Genomic DNA, 21,119 nt, shown 5'->3' with positions numbered 1-21,119 from the left:
TGTGTGTGTGTGTGTGAATAGAAGATTTGGCAAATTAGAGGAGGAAGAAGGGGGGGGGGGGGGGGCACAAGATGTGCACATGTGATAGAAAGTTTGGTTGGAGTTGGAAGAGATGAAGGAAATAGAAAAGAAAGCTGAGAGAGAGTGTTTGGGTGGAGGGGAGACATTTGGAGTGGGGAGATGAAGGACTGGAAGCAGGGAAATGGCAAGGTAAGGAGACAGAAACAGACGGGGGAGAAAAGAGACAGAAGAGATGATAAAGGCCCAGAGGGAGAATAACATGGTGAGCAGAGAACACCGGGCAGAGAGACAGGTAGGCACAGAAAGAAAGAAAGAGAGAGCAGAGAGAGCAGTGGGGTTATGGAGCAAGCTGCTAATGGAAAGACTGAGGAGGAGGGGGCAGGGCAGCGTAGCGTGTATTCACCGTCCTGCTGTCTGATTGGTCGGGGAAGCGTCAGGCGGGCCGAGATGAATTTAATCAGAGATGTGCGTCACCAGCTGCAGTTCAAAGCCAATAGCCAGCCAGATACTGCTGGAGGGGGACAGTCTCTCTCTGTCTCTCTGTCTCTCTGTCTCTCTGTCTCTCTGTCTCTCTCTCTGTCTCTCTCTCTGTCTCTCTCTCTCTCTCCTCCCTCCTCCCTTGAGTGAAGGCAGTCTCAGCTGTTCTGAAGAAAACAGTCATATCTATCTAGGGACTATAGTAAACAACATCATCAGCTCTATTCATCATGCATTTACCCGTGGACCGAGGAACTGTAATTCACGGCACCTCTTAGGTCACGCGCAATTGGCATCCATTATGAAAGCAGCTGTTTCTGGGCAACAGGGAGCTCTCAGGTATAGAAGTGCTGTACCAGACCTAGTTCAAGTTCTTCATAGATGTATCCAGCCACAGTTCTTTTCCCCCTCAGTCTTGCAGCACCCCGGAGAGGAAGCTTTAGCCAAGCCAAACTGTTTGCCTGCTAGCTGTCCAGGTCCTGCTAATAATAACACCTTTCAGGCTAACGCTCAATTAGATGGCTGGCTGGTCACTTCAACAACAGGGAAAGGGCCAGGCTGAGGCCAAACCAGCAGGGAAAGGTGTGTGAGAGTGCTTGTGTGTGTGTGTGTGGGGGGGGGGGCAAGAAAAGAGTGTGTAATGAAGAGGAAAGGAGGTGTCTCCATGTGTTTGTGTGTGTCGGTGTTCAGTCAGCAGAAAAAAATATGACCTTTTCATGGAGTGCGTCTGGGCCAGTAAAGCGTTTGACAAAAGGCCGCATGAGGCTGTTAACTTAAAGGGACAGTCCACACCAGCATAGAGTGCAGACAAACATATTTGATTATTACCACCTGCTGAGTGCTATGAATAAAATACAATACACAAAATATAATTTCTGGAGACTGCATGTGTGATGTCTGCTGTGACATCTTCAAAGATCTTCCCCAATAATATCACAAACTGATCGTATATGACTTGACAAGATGGGTCATTTCTGTGCTACGACTACATGTGCAGGTCATGCATATGTTAGTACTGTAATATAAAAAAGAAAAACACAATTTGGCTTACCAAGGAATTGATCAAACTATACGTTAGTATAGTTTATATAGTATTATAGTATAGTTGTATATGTTAGTATATATCTTCAGGATTTACTTCCCCCAAAACATTTCAGCTACTATCTTTTTTTTGTCACCATTTGTCAAATGGCAGCACAACCCAGCCAAATATATTCTATATATATATATAAAGGACTATTAGTGAGTTATATATTGGGACAAATATTAATACCTTGCTACCTGCATGTGTGTGTGCGTGTGTGTGTGCGTGTGTGTGTGTGTGTGTGTGTATTGTATCCATCCAGTGCCAGAGCCTGCTCCCACTAAGCCCAGTCCCGGCCCACCCCACCACTTCCACCCCTCCAGCCCTACACTGCCCCTCTCCTCCTCCTCTTCTTCTTCTTCTTCTTCTTCTTCTGGCAATGGCAAGCGCGCCTCCTCCAGTAGCCAACTCCCGACTCAGACTCCCCCTCAGCAGCAGTGCCAGTTGTCCTCTGCCAGTGCTCGCTACCCGCCCAGAGAGGTGCCCCCGCGCTTCCGCCAGCAGGAGCACAAGCAGCTACTGAAGAGAGGCCAGCCACTGCCTGCAGGAGCCCTCAGCGCTCTCACTCTCTCCTGTTCCTCTTCCTCCTCCTCCTCCTCTTCGCCCTCGTCCTCATCATCTTACTCTTCTTCTTCTACGACTACCAGCAGCACTTCCCCAAACTCTGCCAAGTCCACTGCGAGCAAACGCCACCCAGGTTTGTGTCAAAACAGTGAAAACAAATTGCCCTGAAATCAATTCCTGAATCATTATTATCTTTTATTTTTTATTTTTTTTACACTTTTCTGGTGCAAATTGTTTCAGTCAGATTTTGTTTACATTTTTGTGTATGTCAGCTGCACGTTTAGTAACAGTTCACTCGATGAGCTTGTTAAATAGTCCTTTTAAATCTATCACTACTTCATCATTTTTTACTCTCACTCTGATTTCTTACACTTTGTGAGTCTCATGTAACATTTTGGAAATGATAGGTTTTTGTCGGGATCCTACACTAACCTTCATTTTAGAGTTTGTATTCAATTTGTCTGGGCACTGATACAGTGGTATGTAAAGCAGCATTGATAGATTTACTGCATTGTGGGCATAATAAATTATGGTGATTATAATTGTAGTTTAACGGCGCACCTTCACTTCCTGTCAGAGTAAAAAAAAAAAATGACGAGATACAGCAGCTCCTAAATTATGTGGGAAGGTTGACCAATTTAAAGCTAAATTAAAATGTAAGACTGAAGTCTAGGCTGTTTTGCATTGGCTGCTACCCCTGCGGTTACCATTTGTACTTTCTTTGGCATTCTGAAAGGATTCTGATAGCTGCAGCTTGTTTCCAAAGGTCTGTGCGATTAGAGTGTGCAAGTCTGGATCTCGGTGCTTTTAACCTTTTGGCAATAATAACTGCAAATTATTTCAAAGCATTGAAAAACAAAATCTTGTTTAGATGTTTTATTCTAATTCAGAAGGACATGGTTAAGTGGTTTAAGCCTCTGCATGCTCTTTTGCTAGACTCACAGGACCACACACACACACACACACACACACACACACACACACACACACACACACACACACACACACACACACACACACACACACACACACACACACACACGCACACTCACTCAGACATTTGTAGCCAGCGGTAGTCTTTTAATGAACTCACCGGTGGCCCCTAAGATCACTAATACTGAACCTGCCTCAAGGTGCTCATTGTGTAGCTGCTTGTGTGTATTTGTATGCTAGTAATGTGTTGATAAAGGATGGCCATGATTTATTTATATCTTTATTACAGCTGTTTTTTCTTCCCTTCAGTTTATGAACATCACAGTTTTTCTCGATGTTTAGATTTTTGTCATTATTTCTGCTTTTTGTGTGTGCAAGGGTTTTTCTATGTAAATCAATCACAACCATCTGCTTATTAATGTACACAGACACAACGATGCACCTCACATCCTCTAACACAACACACTGTGACTTTGAAGACATAGATGTAAGGATATCTCTGTAGCGCAACACGTAATGTTTTCATGTTCAGGTTAGCAGACGCTCGCATTAGTATCGCATCTTGGTTGAGTTTCTCTTCTCTCCCGAGTCTTTAAAAAACAAAAAAAAATCTTTTCTTTTCATCAATGCTCCTTTGCCGCTCTGTGCTGCCTTTCATTACTGACTCAACATTTGCTGGGACAACACCAGGCACTGAGTAAATACATCTGCAGCAGCTGTGGTGATTGGCTTGCTACTCAGCAAACTACAGCATCACAGAGGCAACTGGTCCTTGTGTGGTCCGTTTAGTCGCCGTTGTTCTTGTACGTTGGGCCTAGGCCACCAAGCACAGCATCAAACAAAGGTGGATGCCTGACTTTTGCACATTGTGCCTTTTTTATTTAGCAGTCCAATCGATGACAAATTGTATGAATTAGACTGCTTTCTTTCAACATTTCAAAAACAATATTTGAATATTAATAATTGAGACTTGAGTTAAGTATCCTGGATTTATTTTGTTTGTTTAGTTCAAGCTGAAACTTTGTATTATGATATCTATTCTCTGTGCTCAGCTGTTTAGTGCAGGGTTTCCTAGGAGGTGGGCCAGGATCTAAATGTGGCTGCAGGGTTAACTCACTCAAGAGGAGCAATACCTCTAAGACTTTTTAGATTTAAAACAATATATATTTCTCCTTTTGTCGTCAGAAAGCTCCCCTGTTTGAGTGTATTAACCTATAATGTCGTTTTTTGTCCTGTTTGGCCTTTACCTCGCTCCCGGTTCTCCCAGGGGCCTCTCGGTACAACACAGCCTGTGGGATAGAAGCCTTTGTCTGGGTCCTTCCTCTCACGTTCTTGACCCAAGGGCTTCCCCTTCACAGCCTGTTCTATTCTGTCTGCTGAGCTAATAGCCTCAAGCGAGTGGGCCTGTTGTTGCATAAATTCTGGCATACATAATTTAAAGAGTGGACATTGTAGTTTAACTTACTACGTTGCACTTGAAGATTTAAGCCAAAGCCTCTGCTTTATTTACATGAAAAAAATATTCTGACCTTGAGAAATAAGCAGAACACCTTATTTATGCATGACTTCTATTTTTGCCACATTACACATTTGCAACTGAATTTATTCAACCATGTAAACAAAGTACATGGAATTAAGTTGATCATCAAGTCAAGAATTATGTACACCATTATCATACGTATAACCTTTATATACTTTTATCAAAATCACAGTATCCTGTTATGTTCATGTATTTTTGTGTGCACCCTGCCTGCAAGTACAGAGGCAAAGCTTTCTTCCTCAGCGTAACTGTAAGTAAGGGATGAACTCCGTTTTGAGGACATTTTCCTGACCTCTCTGGTGAGGTTACTGTGGCCCAAAGGTGATGTCCCTGCACACACTTTTTCACTTATGCACATGCAAACACAAACACGTGTGCTTAGATGTAGTGGCTGGGCAGCAGTAAGAACACACTAGTCTGACCTAGTTGTGTCCGCTCAGATCTGTGTCTGCCTTGCAGGCCAGCTGGCTCAGAGTTTAAAAGGTATGCATGCACACACACATACATGTTCATAAGCCAGCAGTACTGCAGTGTTATTGGCTAGATATCCTAAGGTGGTTAAATGCATTTCTTTTGACCATTTTTTGTTCAGGAAAATCATACTGATTTAATTTAGCTGCCATATCAAATTTAATTGTGTGGAATTTATAACATTCCAGCAAGCTGCACACGCACACAGACACACACACACACACACACACACACGCACACACACACACACCGCCCTTTCCACAAAGTCTGAAAGGCAACCCCCTCTGAATTCAAGGGCATTCACACCACTCCCACGTAACCTCCGCTTTCCAAACCCCATTTAAGTGTCCCAAACACCAGACAGAGACCCCCTGTCCCCTCTCCCTCCCTCCATCACCCCCACCATCCCAGTCTCTCCAGCTGACTGGGGACCATTAAGTAGTCTGGAGCAGCCAGCAGCCATCCAGACAGGCTCCCCAGTAGCAGGTGCTGGAGTGGGGGTCTTTTAAGACTGTGGGAACTGCAGCCCAACAGCTGTTTGCTGGTCACCCAGACAGAACATGCAGCCAGAAGGCTCTCTGCTGGGTGCTACTAAAATACTTAGCCCTTTCATTTGGGCCTTTTTCTGATTTGCAGGTAAAGCAGTTGAGGTTTTGAGCACATCTTATTTGTCTTTAAGTGAAATGCTTTGTGTGGAGGTGGAACAATGTTGCTTTTTATTTTATTAAGGCAGTGATGTTTAAAATACAGGCTGTTTCATTATTGCTTATCAATTTCCTCATTTTAAAAAGTGTAATGTTCTTCAAGTACCTTCTCATGGAAATGCAGGTCTGCTTCTTCAAACACGGTACCATTTAAGATGTAAGAATAACTACCACTTAGAACTTGTATGTTTTAAAGTCATAATCACAGGAGTACTTGGCCCTAATGAAGCCGGGGAGGTATAGATCGCCCCATGTGCTCAGGCTGTGACACACACGCACATACACGCATACCCACTCAAGTGAGAGAACCCCCTAGTGGCTTAATTAATCCAGCCTCTGTCAGGGAAACCAGAGAAGTCACCATGATCTCTCTCTCTCTCCTCTCAGCAGAGGTAAACAGACATGAATAATGAGCGTTTTAAACCCTCCTGTGACCATTCCCTCAGTCTTTCTTTTCCTCCCTGCTTCCGCAAAAACAAGTGCATGCCGTCTTCGATCCAAGTGGGCGTAAAGCACCACTCAAAGAGCGATGGAGAGGGTCTATTTGAGGACAAAAGACTACTAAATGTCCCCTCCTGCTCTGGTTCTGGTGTTATGTCACCCTACGGTTTGCTCAGAGAAAACCAAGCGTAGTCTTGGGCTCACAGTGAAACTAAGTATTCCAATTATTGCCACACCATCTCTCTTAGTCTGTTGATGCTTTTTCTCTCACCGTCTCCCTTTCTTTTCCCTTGCCACTGCAAGTGCCAACCCCTCCCCCCGGACTTTTCTTCCATCTCTCCCTCGCACCCTCTCCATCTCTCTTTCTGTCACTCTGCCTTTCGTTTCATTCAAAGAGGAGGGGAGGCATTTAATTATTGGCTCCTTGCCCATTTCTATGATGGCAGGTAGTCTCGTTATCAGAAGCTCATCTTTTGCGTATTTCAACTGCAACTCTGGCAAGCTGGCAACGCAGCTTCATGGACTTGCACATACCCAAAAAGGCAGCCGTGCTCCCTGTTGGAAGCATGAAGAGCCAAAGAGAGGGACCCACCTATTTTCTTCTTCTTCTTTATTTCGTTCACAAAGCGTAATAAGAGACTGCCCTCCTAATTGCAACCAGAATTAACGCAGCACCACATTACTGACGCATGATTGCAAATTGTAGAAATAATTGTCCCCTTTTCTTTGTTTTTCATGTTCAGCTTGTTTTCGTCTCTCTCCCCCAGCCCCCCCCCCCCTGCCAAATCACTGCTTTGCCAAGAACCGGCAAGACCTTTCTATTGGAATGTCTGGGGAGGCAGTTGAAAGGGGAACAATCGGGGCATGTTGAGGTGAAAGGAAAAAGAGGCTGAAGTTAGTCCGCACACAATTATACAGTATAATGCAATACAATACAATAGTCCCGTGATAAATGCTGCTTTTGTGGAGTTCATAATGTTCTGTTTTTGTTACCCGCATTTGCTATGCACGTTGCACACAGTTACACAAATGCCTGCACACAATGCACATACTATTGATCCAAGATACAACAGGGTAGCTAGCTCACAGACCTACTAAGAGGATGTCTGTGTAAGCATTTTGAGAGTGGCACTGGTGCACCTCTTCTCAGGTATTTTTCCACTCTCTCCCTGACTGACCCCATTTTTCCAACGCATGCAACACACAATCCTTTTTCTTTCCTTTTTTTATCTTATGTGGGGTTTTTTGTTCTAAATTTGGTTCGTCACAGTGTCTGTGACAGGAGTGATAACGAGATGGCTTCTGTCCAGGCTTTGATGAACTTATCATGTAACAAACAAAATGAGAGAGAGAGAGAGAGAGAGAGAGAGAGAGAGAGAGAGAGAGAGAGAGAGAGAGAGAGAGAGAGAGAGAGAGAGAGAGAGAGAGAGAGAGAGAGAGAGAGAGAGATTTTTTTTTTTCCTGAGGCTGTAGGCTCATAGATTCTTGGCTGTGTTTCAGTTCTAATAAAATGCTGCTTATCTTTGCTAGCAAAGCCATCATTGATAGAGCTGGGACAAAACAGAAAGGGAGTGACATCAGCAGCTTTTAATTATTCTGTCATATTTCTCTCTCAGTTTAGAAAACAAAACCCCTACAAGCCACTGACAGTCTGCACTGGTAACTGAAAAGACCAGCTGTTTGGGTTTTTTGTTTTCTTTACAAATTGACTGGGTGGCAAACAGGCATGCGCCAAATCAATTGATCTGAAATGGTGCCTAAACTAAACATTCACTGCATCTTTCATTATGTCTATTATATCCGAAACACATTTATACTTGAGTTAAATTCCAAGTCCCTTGAATATCTTCCAAAATTATTCATAAATGCTATATCAGCTTGTTGTCTCTTGGGTGCCAGATAGTTTTCGCCTGATTATTTTTGTGTCCACTTGTTAATCATGAAAGTTTGATGGACAGGCGTTGCTTATTTAGTCTCTACTAATTTGGAAATTGGTCATGCAAACCGAAATTAGGCGAATTTATGGCTGGAAAGTCCAATCAAAGGCTTTCTAATTGAAGGCTCACATCTGGCTTGTTTTTAAGTTTGAACAACTTCTAACCAAAACAATGTCACAATGTCATGTTTGCTGTGATGTTGCGTTAGTTTGTTTTTGTGTTTAACTGATTGCAAACTGACTGCGTGTGCGTGTATGCCAGTGCCATCATTCTGACGACCCTGTGCGATAAGGCTGCCTGGTGAGTGGAGATAAGTGTGTTCAGGCGAAAATTGTATTCACAGCCACTCTTTGGTGTGTTGCGCAGTATCTTAAAGCCACATATCTGCCAGCATTTGTGTGTGCACATACCTCAAACAAACGGACTATTCCCTCATCTGACTGGATTGTTTTGACCACTGGGTCTTTATCTCATGATGAATAACTTGTAGCTATTATGGAAATCACTGCAACAATCTAATGGAAACTAATGGATGAGTAATGGAAGGTAAAACAGTTTAATTACAAAACAAGGCAAATATTTTACAAACACAGCCTGGGTCTTATAATAAAAGGTTAGTGAGGCACGCTTTACTAAAGCTGCTCAGGAGGGTAGCCAGAAATGTATTATTGTCTAATAAGCTTCTAATGCTTGTTGAAAAAAGACTGGTTGTGTATGGTCTGGTATCACACTGTGTTCATGTTTAATGCATTGCAGCCAGCCATTATTAGGTGTGTGTATATTGTTATAAGAAATTCTACATTTGCATAAGATTACAAAGTATTTACATGTATGCAGTAACATATCTGGTGTTTTACCACTAAACTGGGATAAATATCTAGCTTCCATGTACACATTTTAGCTGTTTTGTAATACATTCATTTTCTGTTCTCCATGAGTTACTGGAAGAATTTCTCCCTATATATCCTTGGTTGGCCTGTGTGCTTTTGAGATTCTGGCTGGCCGAGTGGTTAGGATGTTTGCATGCTGGATCGATAGCCTCCACTAGCATTAATAAGATCATTGATTAGCTGCCTCCCACTGATTGATTACCCCTTTACTGCATCGAATCAGTCTATAATTAGTTCCCCCTCCGATGGGATGCAATTGTGCCTAATGAAATTGCTTGTGTGCAATACAATGTTGGTTAGAGAATCGTTAGAAATGCTCTGTTTTTGGTACCGTGTGGTACTGAATGTGTAAAGTGCCTGTAAGTAATAGGACAAGATTTACATGCAATCCTTAATCCCCAGATTATGATTTAAATCTACAGGTGATCTACAGGTATTGTGTATATGCAGGTAGTGAGAAGCTAGCAGAGACACACAGATATTCCCACAAGCTTGGTGGAAAGGTTTTGTGATTTCTTAGTGCGGTGCAGTTAGAGGAGGAGTAGGCCCGGCGGAGCGTAGGGAGTGATGGATGAGAAGCAGTCCTGGTTTCATTCCAATAAATGAGCGGCGTTCCACTTGGGCTTCCCTTCACAGCCCCAGCCAGTGAAGCCACGATGGAGACGGATGGGCCTCTCACTGCTGGGTGTTAGAGGAGAGCAGAGGGGAGAGAGGGAGAAATGAAAGGGTGAGGAAAGAGATGGGCGGTCAGTAAGTGAGAGGGGAGTCATGGACAGAGAGAGAAAAGGGGGAGGAGGAGGAGGTAATAATAGATAAGGGCAGCTAGATAGTGAGAAGGAAGTAAGGGGCAAAACAAGATAGCTAGGAAAGAGGAAACAAGTTTGAAAGGAAAGGAAATAGAAAAGGAAGTTAAGTGAAGAGGAAAGAAAGCGAGGACTCCATCTCCCTATTTCCTTTTTGGCCGACTGCACCACGGCTAGGATATATGGATATGTCATAGCTGATATGACATGTAGCACGCTTGGCTGTGCATTCTGATTATGTGTTAGATTGTGGAACATGCACGTGTGACCATCTCCTGCCAAGAAGTCTGATAACCTAGCATTAACCAACCAAGAAGATAAAATTGGTCCAGGGGACTTACAAGGGCTGTATTACATGATGTTCCTTAGTCTAACTCAATGTTTTCCCCCCACCCCATGTCCCCATTTTCCTTCCTCCTTATGTTTTCTATTTTTTACCATTTGTTTCTACTCCTGTTACTCCATCTCTTCTTTATTTCTTGCATTTCTGCATTTTCTGTTGCTCAAATATTTTGTTTCTCTCTGACTGACTCATCATCTCCACCTATTCCTTGTGTTGTATTTCTCTGTTCAACTTTGTCTCAACTTTTCTTTTCTCTCTCCCTCTTTTCTCTTCAGACATATCCCTCCAGAGTGGCTCTGATGCCCAGTATGAGACCTCTCATTGGGGAGCCTCTTTGCAAGTTGACAGCTCCTCCAGTGCCAACAGCTGGGACAAAGTGAATATTGACAGAAGTGACACAGCAGCTTGGCCCTCCATCAGCCACAATAGTGACCTCAGCCACCCCGTAGCACCAGAATGCCCCTTGGGCTCAGCTAGCTCTAACACAGACACCAGTGCTGTCACTACCACCAGTAGTAGTAGAATTCTGAGTATGGCCACAGGTGCCGCAGGCCAGCAGGCCCATTACCCCTCTCTTAAAGCTAACAATAACATGATGACGGGACCTGGATCAGCCAACACATGTGGTAATAGAAGCTGGGGTTCAGATGGGAAACAAGATGGTATGAATGGTGGCCGAGTAGGAGTGCCCAATAACTGGGGCTCTCCAAATTTTAACTTGAACCTCAATCCCAATGCCAACCCATCAGCCTGGCCTGTTCTGGGCCATGAGGGTGGTGGAGGTTGTGGTATTGGCCCCAATGCAGTGTCAAATTCCCCATCCCTTCCACCAGGTATTAATGGCAATGGAAACATGGGAAATGGGAGCATGGGAAGTGCAGATAATGGCGGGGGAGGTTGGGGTGGCATGATAAGTGCTACCGAAAATGATCAGCAGCACCCTTCAACCAACACAAGCTTGTCCTTCAAAATGGAACCTTCTAACCTTAATACTGACGGACCAAACCACACTAAGCAGCAGCAGCAAGCTCAGGAGCCTATGAGCCCTATCCATGGGTTAACTGGCTGGGGAGGCCAGTCCCCCACTGAATCATCCCAGCTCAATGGGGACACAACAGGCAGCTCTGTATGGGGTAGTGGAGAAACTAAGGCAGCTGACTCCCCCAAGGACTCAGGCTGGGACTCGACCCACTCCGGAGGCCATTCTGCCTGGGGTCGCCAAGGCAGTGGTGGTGGGAGTAGTGGAAGTGGTGGCTGGGGTGACTGGGGGAAATCCTCTGGTGGCGGAGAAGCATCTAAAGGCTGGGACTCAGTAGAAGCTGTTAGTTCTGGTTCAGGCCAAGATCAGCAACCTAGCTCATGGGGCCAACAGCCTAGAACAGCCCCAGCAAGCGATGGTAGTGGGGACAGCAGTGAAAGTCTATCTGTCCTCAGAGACAGGTCCTGCAGCACGGATTGTACCCCTCTTCTACCCCGGCAGGACCTGGACCCTAGGGTGCTGAGTAACACGGGTTGGGGACAAACTCCTATCCGACAGCACACTGTATGGGAGATGGAAGAAGCTAACTCTGATGATGGGAAGAGAAAAAGCTGCTCAGACACCATAGGAGTCTCCAGCTCTAATGGTGGACCCTCATCCATCAATGGAGGTACCATCAACCCGAAAATTGGCCCCAGTCAGAGGCCTGGGTCTGGAGAAAAAAGTGACAGTGAAGGATCATTATCCTCTGGCTGGAGGGCCCCTCCACCTCAGCCTATCCAGACAGGATCAGGATGGGGGGAACCCCCACAGTCACTTAGCAAGGCGCCAAATGGCACTACCAGTGGCTGGGGTGACTCTCTGCCTACCAATGGTCCTAGAAATGGAGGCACACCATCCTGGAGTTCTGAGGAAAAGTCACCCAGTTGGGATAATGGCCAGACAAAAAGTCAGCCCACTACCTGGGGAGAAGGCCCCAAAAGCTCTCATGGATGGGGCAACAATAATGGGGGCCCCAACGGCTCCAGCACAGGGGAGTGGGGAGAGGCAGAGGTCAAGAAGAATGGATCCTCCAGCAGCATGTGGGAAGGAGAAGGAGGGAATGGGGGGAATGGAGGGAATGGAGGAAGTGGTGGGTGGAAGGAAAGCCCCAGGGGAGGAAATAGAGGAGGAGGCTGGAGTAAGCCTACTCCTACTGTGAGTAATAACAGCTGGGGGGAGAACCCACGTGCCAATGGCCCAGTGCAGGGAGGTTGGGGCTCCTCCAAGCCCCAGGAAAACAACAACAGCAGCAGCAGCAGCAGTACTGGCAGTGGAGGTGGTGGCAGCATGGGTTCATGGGGTGGTCCTGGTACCGTAAAGCAGAACACATCAAGCTGGGGAAATGGCAGCAAACAGGACCAGAGTATGGATCGCACCGGCTGGGAAGAGCCCTCCCCTCCCTCCATCCGCAGGAAGATGGAGATTGACGATGGAACAGCCACCTGGGGGGATCCCGGCACCTTCAACAAGACTGTCAACATGTGGGATCGCAAGAATCCCAATAATAACCCAGGCAACAGCGGCCCACCTCCCAGTAAGAATGGTGGAGTGATTATCCCAAACAATAACAACAACAATCACTCTGCTGGCCCTGGCAACAACAATCACCATAACACTCACCACATGCACCATCATCCCCATCACAGCCAGCCCCCAACTCACCTGCAACACCATGGAAACAACCATGGATCATCCAACAATGGATCATCCAACAATGGGTCATCCAACAATGGTGCCCCGCATCCAGGTGTGGGCCCCCAGGGTAGACCCCCCCCTGCCAACCCAGGTAACACATTATGACTGTACTGTTGTGTTAAAAACCTCAAATTTCTATATAAATTGAAATCAAAGTACTATTTGTAAAAATGCTGAAAAAGTTATCTTAACAAAACAATGTAAAGGATACAGGAATGTTTAAAAATGCAATATGTACATATCAAGCAGATTGTCTTAACATAACCTAAAAAGCTGATGTTTTAGGTATCCAAAGTTTTTAATCTGACGGCATTAGTATGTTTTGCTGAATGATATTGAGCTTTAGAGTCACTCTTGATAATGAGCCAAATTAAGTATGGGGAGAGATAAAGCCTAAATCGAGAATAGTTTTCAGTCATTTACATAAAAAGTAACACAATTACTTATAAAAAGCATTGTTCGCAACAATGGTTATTTCATTGCATATTTCATTGCATATTCTTATAACAAATTCTCTCACAGTAATTATGAAGCAGATATTCCTTGAGGTATTGGCAATGCATACATAATTAAGACTCATTAAGTTTAAGTTAGCTCTGCAGCCCGTTCAAATATTTCTGTGAGAAGACAAAGGCCATGCATGTAGAAATGGCACAGCTTTAATTCCCAGCATTCTCCTCTCATTTTGATTGTTAATCATAACATTGCCCCCTGCTGCTTAACCAGTTGCACTGCAGCTACCAAAAAGCATCATGGCCACCTTAAGACAGACTTGTGTCTTAATCACTAATCACTAATCTCTACTGAAGCCAGTAGAGATAGAGAAAAGTTTGCACCGGCTGCCCTGAGCTGTTGCTTTCATCCATCTCCTCTCAACAGTGATGTAGTGATGTGGATCATCATACGATGTATTTTGGAAAAAGAGTGTTAATGGTTCTGACTTGTGCATCTTAAATTCGATATTTTACTACTTAAGAACATCCTTCCATTGTTAAGGACTTAGGAGGAAATATGTATAACTTAATTTAAAAGTAAAAACCTTCTAGTGGAATTGAAGTGAAACTAATTTTTTAATAATTCACCTCTTTTTTTCCAGGTTGGGGAGAGGTTCCCAGTGTTCAACCCAAGTCTGAGCCTGCTTGGGGAGAGCCAGCAGCTCCAACATCATCTGTGGACAATGGCACCTCTGCCTGGGGCAAGCCCTCAGGCGGAGTAGGAGGATGGGAAAACGGTGGCCACGAGCCCTCTGGACCTTATGGCAGGGCCAACGGACCCACAGGTTCTGCACCCTGCAAGCCAGGTAACACCCACAGATTAATTATATTTACAATGATGCATTATTTCAACCACAGGAAATCAACACGTACCTAGATGCAAGGCTATGGACCCATCAGTTGTTAATTAAACTGAACACAGAACAAATTTTATATATATATTATATATTATATAGAGGAGAGCGAGGAGAGAGAGAGATAAGAGAAGGAGAGATAGAGAGATAGCGAGAGAGAGAGAGAAGCTAGAAAGAAGATAGAGAGAAGAGAGAGGAAAATAGATAGATACCACTCTCTCTTTATAGAGAAGGAAAGCGATACAGTATATTATTAGTATATATATTAGTTATATATATATATATTATAGCTATATAGATATATATATTATATATAGATATATATATTTTATATATATATATATATATATATATATATATATATATATATATATTATAGCTATATATATATATATATATATATATAGCTATATATATATGAATATATAACCAGACATTTGAGTATTTGAGATTTGTTGTCAGTGGCAACACATCTTTTGTAAAAGACTCATTGACGGTAACTCACAGTAAATGTGCATTACTCACTTCACTTAAGGGAACAAAAACAGGAAGTTTCTTCAGATCTGTACTATGTTGTCAATTCTGCAGGTTTTTGTTAGCGCTACTGGAGTGTTGCTGGGATTAAAGCAATTCCACGCCTCAGTAGATCTTGGTTATTTGTGCTGTTAGTTTGAAATGTTGGAAATGGTAGAGGGAGGTGTAGGGGGAAAAGGCAGCTTGTCAAATGGCAACAGTGGCACCAAGTGGTCAGGTTGGAAATTACCTGTGTCTCACCCTCTGAAATGGCTTGTGTATTCTCAATGCGACACAGAAACTAAAACACTCTTAACAGATAACCAACTAAATGTTTATTGTCCTGTTATTTCATTGCTTTCTCAGGTCCCAAACCTATGCAAGATAGCTGGGGAAATGGAGGAGAGGAGATGAGCATGTCTACCAACCAATGGGACACTGAGGATGGGGACATGTGGAACAGCCCCACCTCCCAGGAGAGCAGCTCTTCTTGCAACTCCTGGGGCAATGGACCCAAGAAGGGCCCAAGCAAGGTCAGAGAACACACCTGCCTCTTGACATAAATATACTGGCAGATTTTAATGGTCTTAATTATTGTCTTTTAAATGATCATTTTTATATATTTTTATACTTTGCTTATGTGTTGTCAGGCGAAGATGGGCAAGCCGGATGAGGCTTGGATCATGAACCGTCTCATCAAACAGCTCACTGACATGGGCTTTCCGGTAAGTTGTCATATTGACACAGCACTCATAGGGGCCGTGAAGATATTTCAAGTTTTTACCGAACTACGCCAAAACATTGTTTTAAAGTTCTAAACCATCCAATGATAAATACAGCCATCTAAACTACAAAACTGTTAAAAAAGGGAAAAAGCCGACCTTTTCCTGCAATCATACCATGGTCAGTGACAGGCTTTTTATTACAGAGAGACCCTGCTGAGGAGGCTTTGAAGAGCAACAACATGAACCTTGACCAGGCCATGAGTAAGTTTGTGTGTTTGTGTGTGTGTGTGTGTGTGTGGCAAATGGTAATATGAGATGCTTTTAAAGCGACAAATGACATTCCCACTTCAATTCAACAGGGAATAATGCAGTGCAGTATTTAATCTCTGTGAATGCTAGATTTTGCTTGCTGTCAAATGCCAGCATACCCAAAGTGTATATGAAGAATAAAAAAGGGCATTTAAATGACATCACTCATCAAATATAATCATTAGATTTTGTGACACAGTATATTTCCTTGTCTAAAAGTATAATATAATTCATCTACCTTCCTCCTTTTTTGCTCCAGGCGCCCTGTTGGAGAAGAAGACAGACCTGGACAAGCGGGGCATGGGCATGTCTGATTACAGCAACGGCATGAACAAGCCCATGGTGTGTCGGCCCTCTGCACTCTCCAAAGACCCCTCCGACCGTACCTCCTATCTTGACAAGGTCAGATATTAATCAACTGACCAGCCATCAGGCCTTTTCCAAACATCTGTTTGAAATGATGAGTGTAAAATTACTTTGGTCTATTCTTTGTATTTCTTTTGGGGCAGTTGCCTTTTTTATTTTGACATTGTATCTATTTTGACTTGCTACAAAGAAAGATTACAGGATCGTTCATTATCGGGTCATTCCTGTCGTCAGTCATTCATGTTTGTAATGTTTAATGATTAACGCTTTTTTCTTTTATGTTCCCTCCCTCCGTCAACCATTTATTTTGCTCTGGTCCAGGATGGCGTTCTGTCAGATGATGCCTCCTCATCACCGTTTCTGCCTTCCCCCAGCCTGAAGCTCCCCCTGGCCAACAGTAGCCTTCCTGGGCAGGGTCTGGGACAGGGCAACCCGGGGCTGGCCATGCAAAACTTGAACAACAGACAGGTAACATATTGAGCACACACAATTATACTACACCATGTCGCAGAACTGAACTTCAATTGTTTTACACAATCACATTAATGAAAAATAGTTTCAATATAGATAACAGATAGGCAGAAAATGCTCAACCATGCACCAGCAACATTGATACACATCATTTGTGTTTCACAATTTTAAGACCTGAGTACATTTGAAGCTGTTTTATTAATAAGGGAAATACTGACAGACTGTGCAAAACATTTTGGCAAAAACAGTCTGTTTATTACAATGCAAATGTATAAACATAATTTAAAAATGTAATGGCTAGTGCAGGATGTAAGTGCATATAATGCAGTGACTGCAACAACTGATTTAAATTGTTTCACACACACATTTCTAACCAAATGCTCTCCCAAGTCTCCACTTTGCTATTGCTCACTCATGTGTGTATGACCTTGCCTGAAGTGCCCGTTGTAATCAGATAGTTATGCTCTATCAAATATCACCCCCAGAGGCAACCATGGCCCAGAAAAACTACAGTATGTCCTTGAAGCCCAAACAAAGGCAGTGTAAGCGGGCCTTTTCTTAACCGAATGGAAAGGCTGATTGTTTTGGGCCATTTGATAAATTGTTAAATAGAGAAAATAGTTACAATTTCATGAGCTAACAACTAGCTGCTCTGTTAGTGTTCAGTATATGCTTAAGTGGACAAGGTGTGAAGTCAGACCTTGAAGAAAAAGGATTTGAAAAAAATGTTTTTAGATATGTGGGTCGGGAATATCATTGACTAAGTGCACTTTTTCATCCAATTCAACTATCATTCATGTATTGAATGAACACACAAATGTATAAAGGCTCGACAGTTGGATGGTCAACTCCTTGAGGTATTCTGTGCTAGAGTGGTCAAGGCCACACATTTCTTCCCAATGCAGTGGCTCACCTCTTCAGAAATTGCTTCAGTCATTTCTATAAACGTGGAGGTTTTGAAGAAGTCTCATTGTACCTTTATGACTCCTGCGTATAGATACCCAGTGGAATGTTTGGCAGTAGTGGAGCAGCACAATCCCGGGCCATGCAGCAGCAGCCTCCTCAGCCACCAGTGCCACCTCTCAGCTCCTCCCAGCCTAGTCTACGTGCTCAAGTGCCTCAGTTGCTCTCCCCTCAGGTCAATACACACACATAATCATGTGCATATATAATGTGTAACATGGAGCTATATTGGTTCATAACACACAAAATCAAAGTAAAAGTTGGCTGGCAGATTGTACTGTTTGTCCCATAACGAGGGAACACTGAGTTCAATACTTGACAACACCGGTGGTCTCATTTCAGCGCCATATGCTTTAGAAATTCTAAATTGTTGGAATAAATAAGACATCACGACCAACAAGTTATTTTCTGGGAACCATACTAAAAACCTCTTGGCTTTACAAGACTCCTTTGATAGACCCTTTCTTCCCTCCTTTCCTCCTTGCATGCATGTAGTGACTAGTTCTACTCTGCCAGAAGCTGCTTTTATACAGTGGTTGGGATTTGCAATGACTAACTTGTCATATCTCTTTTCCGTGTCTCCATTCTTCCATAACCCCCCCCCCCCTCCAGGTCCAAGCACAGCTCTTGCAGTTTGCAGCAAAAAACATTGGTCTGAACCCTGCACTTTTAACCTCACCAATAAACCCTCAACAAATGACCCTCTTGTACCAACTTCAGCAACTGCAAATGGTGAGTCAGAGGGTTTCTTTTAGAGGTCTGAGGCAGAAAAAGACTTTAATCTAAATAGAAAGGAGATGAAACCAGGCACACAATACCAAAACATGATTTAATTTCTGGTGACAAACCCAGTGAAGACTTAAGAATGTATCCATTTGAAGACACATGACAAAGTATAGATGGATGAATAAGATTTATCAGATGGATACAGTTGACCCTACTTTGTTCTATCCCTCCATTATTGTTTTATTTAATCATTGTATTGTACTTTTGGTTCTCTTCATTCAGGCGTACCAGCGTTTACAAATCCAGCAGCAGATGATGCAGGCGCAACGCAATGTTTCCGGCCCCATTAGACAACAAGAGCAGCAAGTGAGTCAGAAAATGCATATTCACGCCAACAAAAAGTATGATCATGAAGGGCTTTCATTTTATCTGTATGACCTGTGTGACCTGTATGACCTGTATGACCATGTGAGCACTGACATTGTCAACAAATATTTAGATTCTCACATGATGCAATAAAAGCACTAGAGGAAGAAGCATCATGCGATGTTACAACAGGAGTTGCTCAAACTTTTAAGACAAAGCCATGAGAACAAGTTACTTCCTGTTGAATATGAGCCAACAACAAGTTTGTTCTCCTTTTTATGAAACTTTGATGCTTTTGTTTGACAGACATCCGCAGCGTGCTGCAAGAATGGTCCTGTTGAAATTGCAATTGCGTGCTGATCACGCTGTTTTTCTCCACTTTCCATACCACCTCTGCTGCCACTTTTTCCAAAAACCTTCTCATCCTCTTATTTTCTAATCCTTTCCCTTCTAACCGGTTTTCTTCCTTCTCCCTCTTTCTTCCTCTTATCGTTTTCATATTGTTCCATCCTTCTTGCATTTGCCACTACATCATTTGAATAATCTTATTTGATTTCCTCTCTTGCTCTCTCTCTCTCTCTCATTGCACAATTTGCTTTTTATGATTCATTGTTATGACACTGCTTCTCTTCTCTCCCAGGTTGCACGTACAATCACCAACATGCAGCAGCAGATCCAGCAGCACCAGCGTCAGCTGTACCAAGCGCTGCTGATGAAGCAGCAGCAACATCCCTCTCATTCCTCCTCCTCTTCCTCCGCTGGTCTGCATCCCTCCGGTGGCCCCGCCGGAGGCCATGGTTCCGGAAAATCAAACCTGGACCCCTACACAAGCCCACACCAGGCTCCGGGCCTTGCCGACACAATGCACACCAAAGAGCCGCTGTCTTCGCCCAACGCCTACAGCACCTACCCTCTCTGTGAGTCTGAAATGGGGAAAAATAACTTGGCTGTTTGCTTAAACAATTTGAATCTGACTAAATGTAGCATGCTTGTTGAGAGTACACATACCATACACTGTGGTCACCCACAATTCATTCAATGAATGCACCCAATAAAATCACAGTCCATAGCCATTTGTCTGTGAGAAACACATGCAGATGTTGGGTCTTTCGGGTCTTCCACCTCATCATCTGGAGATGGATAGATAGAGATGTGTGTATATGTATGTATATATATATATATATATATATATAAATATAAATATATATATAAATATATATATATATATAGAGATATATATATATATATATATATATATATATATATCAAATACTAATCTTCCTACACTGACTTGCGTATTATGAAAAGATAAAAAATATAATTTATTTGTGTGTGTGTGCAGCTGGACTGAATCCAAACATGAATGTAAACTGCATGGAGGTTGGGGGTTTGTCCCTGAAGGAGCCCCCTCAGCCCCAATCCCGCCTGTCCCAGTGGACACACTCCAACTCCATGGACAGCCTCTCTGGCAACTCCTCAAACATGGAGAACAACCTCAATAAGCACGGTACGTCCAAGAAAAACATGGTCAGGCATGCACGCATACATGCATATAAATAGGGTATTTAAGTAAAAATACAAATGAAACCACCTCAACTATGTCCTATGAAGTTATCATATACATACATTTGCATGTCATTTTTTAATAAATGCACGCATATTACAGATTATGTTGTCTCCCCGAGTACAATACAGTAATATGTTGTATAATAGCTGTTCTAATTCAGGATTTGAATTATGATGAAAATGTAATTCCTTTTAGTAGATGCAATCCTGTTATCTTTTATACAGGAGAGATGGATGGACTTTGTTAGTGTGCACTTGTTTATAGCTAAGACTTATTTTGACGGTAAAGTGTGGGTAACTTGATAATAACAATAACTGTAAAACATGATTAATCATATTCACAACCGATTATGTCCCACTCTCACACATGTGAGCCTTTAGGACTAGTTTGCAGATGAGGAACTTTAACAGCTGAAACTAGCCTGTTGACGCCTCAAGTATTGTGCTGACATCAGCCTTTTCTCCGAGCATCTGTCGTTTTCACAGTTTTACTGCAAGACGCAACTTTTAGTTTGTCGCTCACTGATAGCTCAGGTGCATGACCTGCTAAACCTCTCCTCACCCAAATGGGAGCCCTGACACCACATTATTTTAGGCACATGCATAATTATAAACACCTGCCAAAACTCATCATGGCTTGTATATTGTTTTGATATGAGAAATTAGCCAAACACTGACTTGTTGACTCCTACGCCCTCCATTTTAACATTTAAGAATTCATCATCTGCTGCTCTGGGCATTTTTTCCCCCGCACATTCAGTCTTCAAAACTGATACTGAGAAAGGAATCTATCAGCCACAAACACTTATCTTACAGTTTCATCTATTCTTGCCTTCCATGTA

At 43.2% G+C, this 21,119-nt stretch overlaps 1 protein-coding gene across 3 annotated transcripts in view; it reads left to right on the top strand.

The window, feature by feature from the left end:
* tnrc6c2 (trinucleotide repeat containing adaptor 6C2) overlaps positions 1–21,119 on the top strand; it is a 51,037-nt gene that overhangs the window by 18,196 nt on the left and 11,722 nt on the right. For 2 of the 3 annotated variants that reach the window (XM_029435867.1, XM_029435881.1), the window contains exons 4-15: positions 10,484–13,015; positions 14,021–14,224; positions 15,152–15,318; positions 15,436–15,510; positions 15,714–15,771; positions 16,079–16,221; positions 16,507–16,653; positions 17,654–17,794; positions 18,232–18,351; positions 18,628–18,711; positions 19,352–19,628; positions 20,054–20,218. In XM_029435867.1, coding sequence (XP_029291727.1) covers positions 10,484–13,015; positions 14,021–14,224; positions 15,152–15,318; positions 15,436–15,510; positions 15,714–15,771; positions 16,079–16,221; positions 16,507–16,653; positions 17,654–17,794; positions 18,232–18,351; positions 18,628–18,711; positions 19,352–19,628; positions 20,054–20,218 — 4,113 coding nt within the window. Of the gene's footprint in view, positions 1–8,555; positions 8,719–10,483; positions 13,016–14,020; positions 14,225–15,151; positions 15,319–15,435; positions 15,511–15,713; positions 15,772–16,078; positions 16,222–16,506; positions 16,654–17,653; positions 17,795–18,231; positions 18,352–18,627; positions 18,712–19,351; positions 19,629–20,053; positions 20,219–21,119 lie in introns of those variants that run through there. The other variant, XM_029435876.1, reaches the window with a different exon arrangement.

The sequence above is a fragment of the Cottoperca gobio genome, chromosome 1, assembly GCF_900634415.1.
Source record: "Cottoperca gobio chromosome 1, fCotGob3.1, whole genome shotgun sequence".
Classification (NCBI taxonomy): Eukaryota; Metazoa; Chordata; class Actinopteri; order Perciformes; family Bovichtidae; genus Cottoperca; species Cottoperca gobio.
This window is presented reverse-complemented; position numbering and strand designations above follow the sequence as displayed.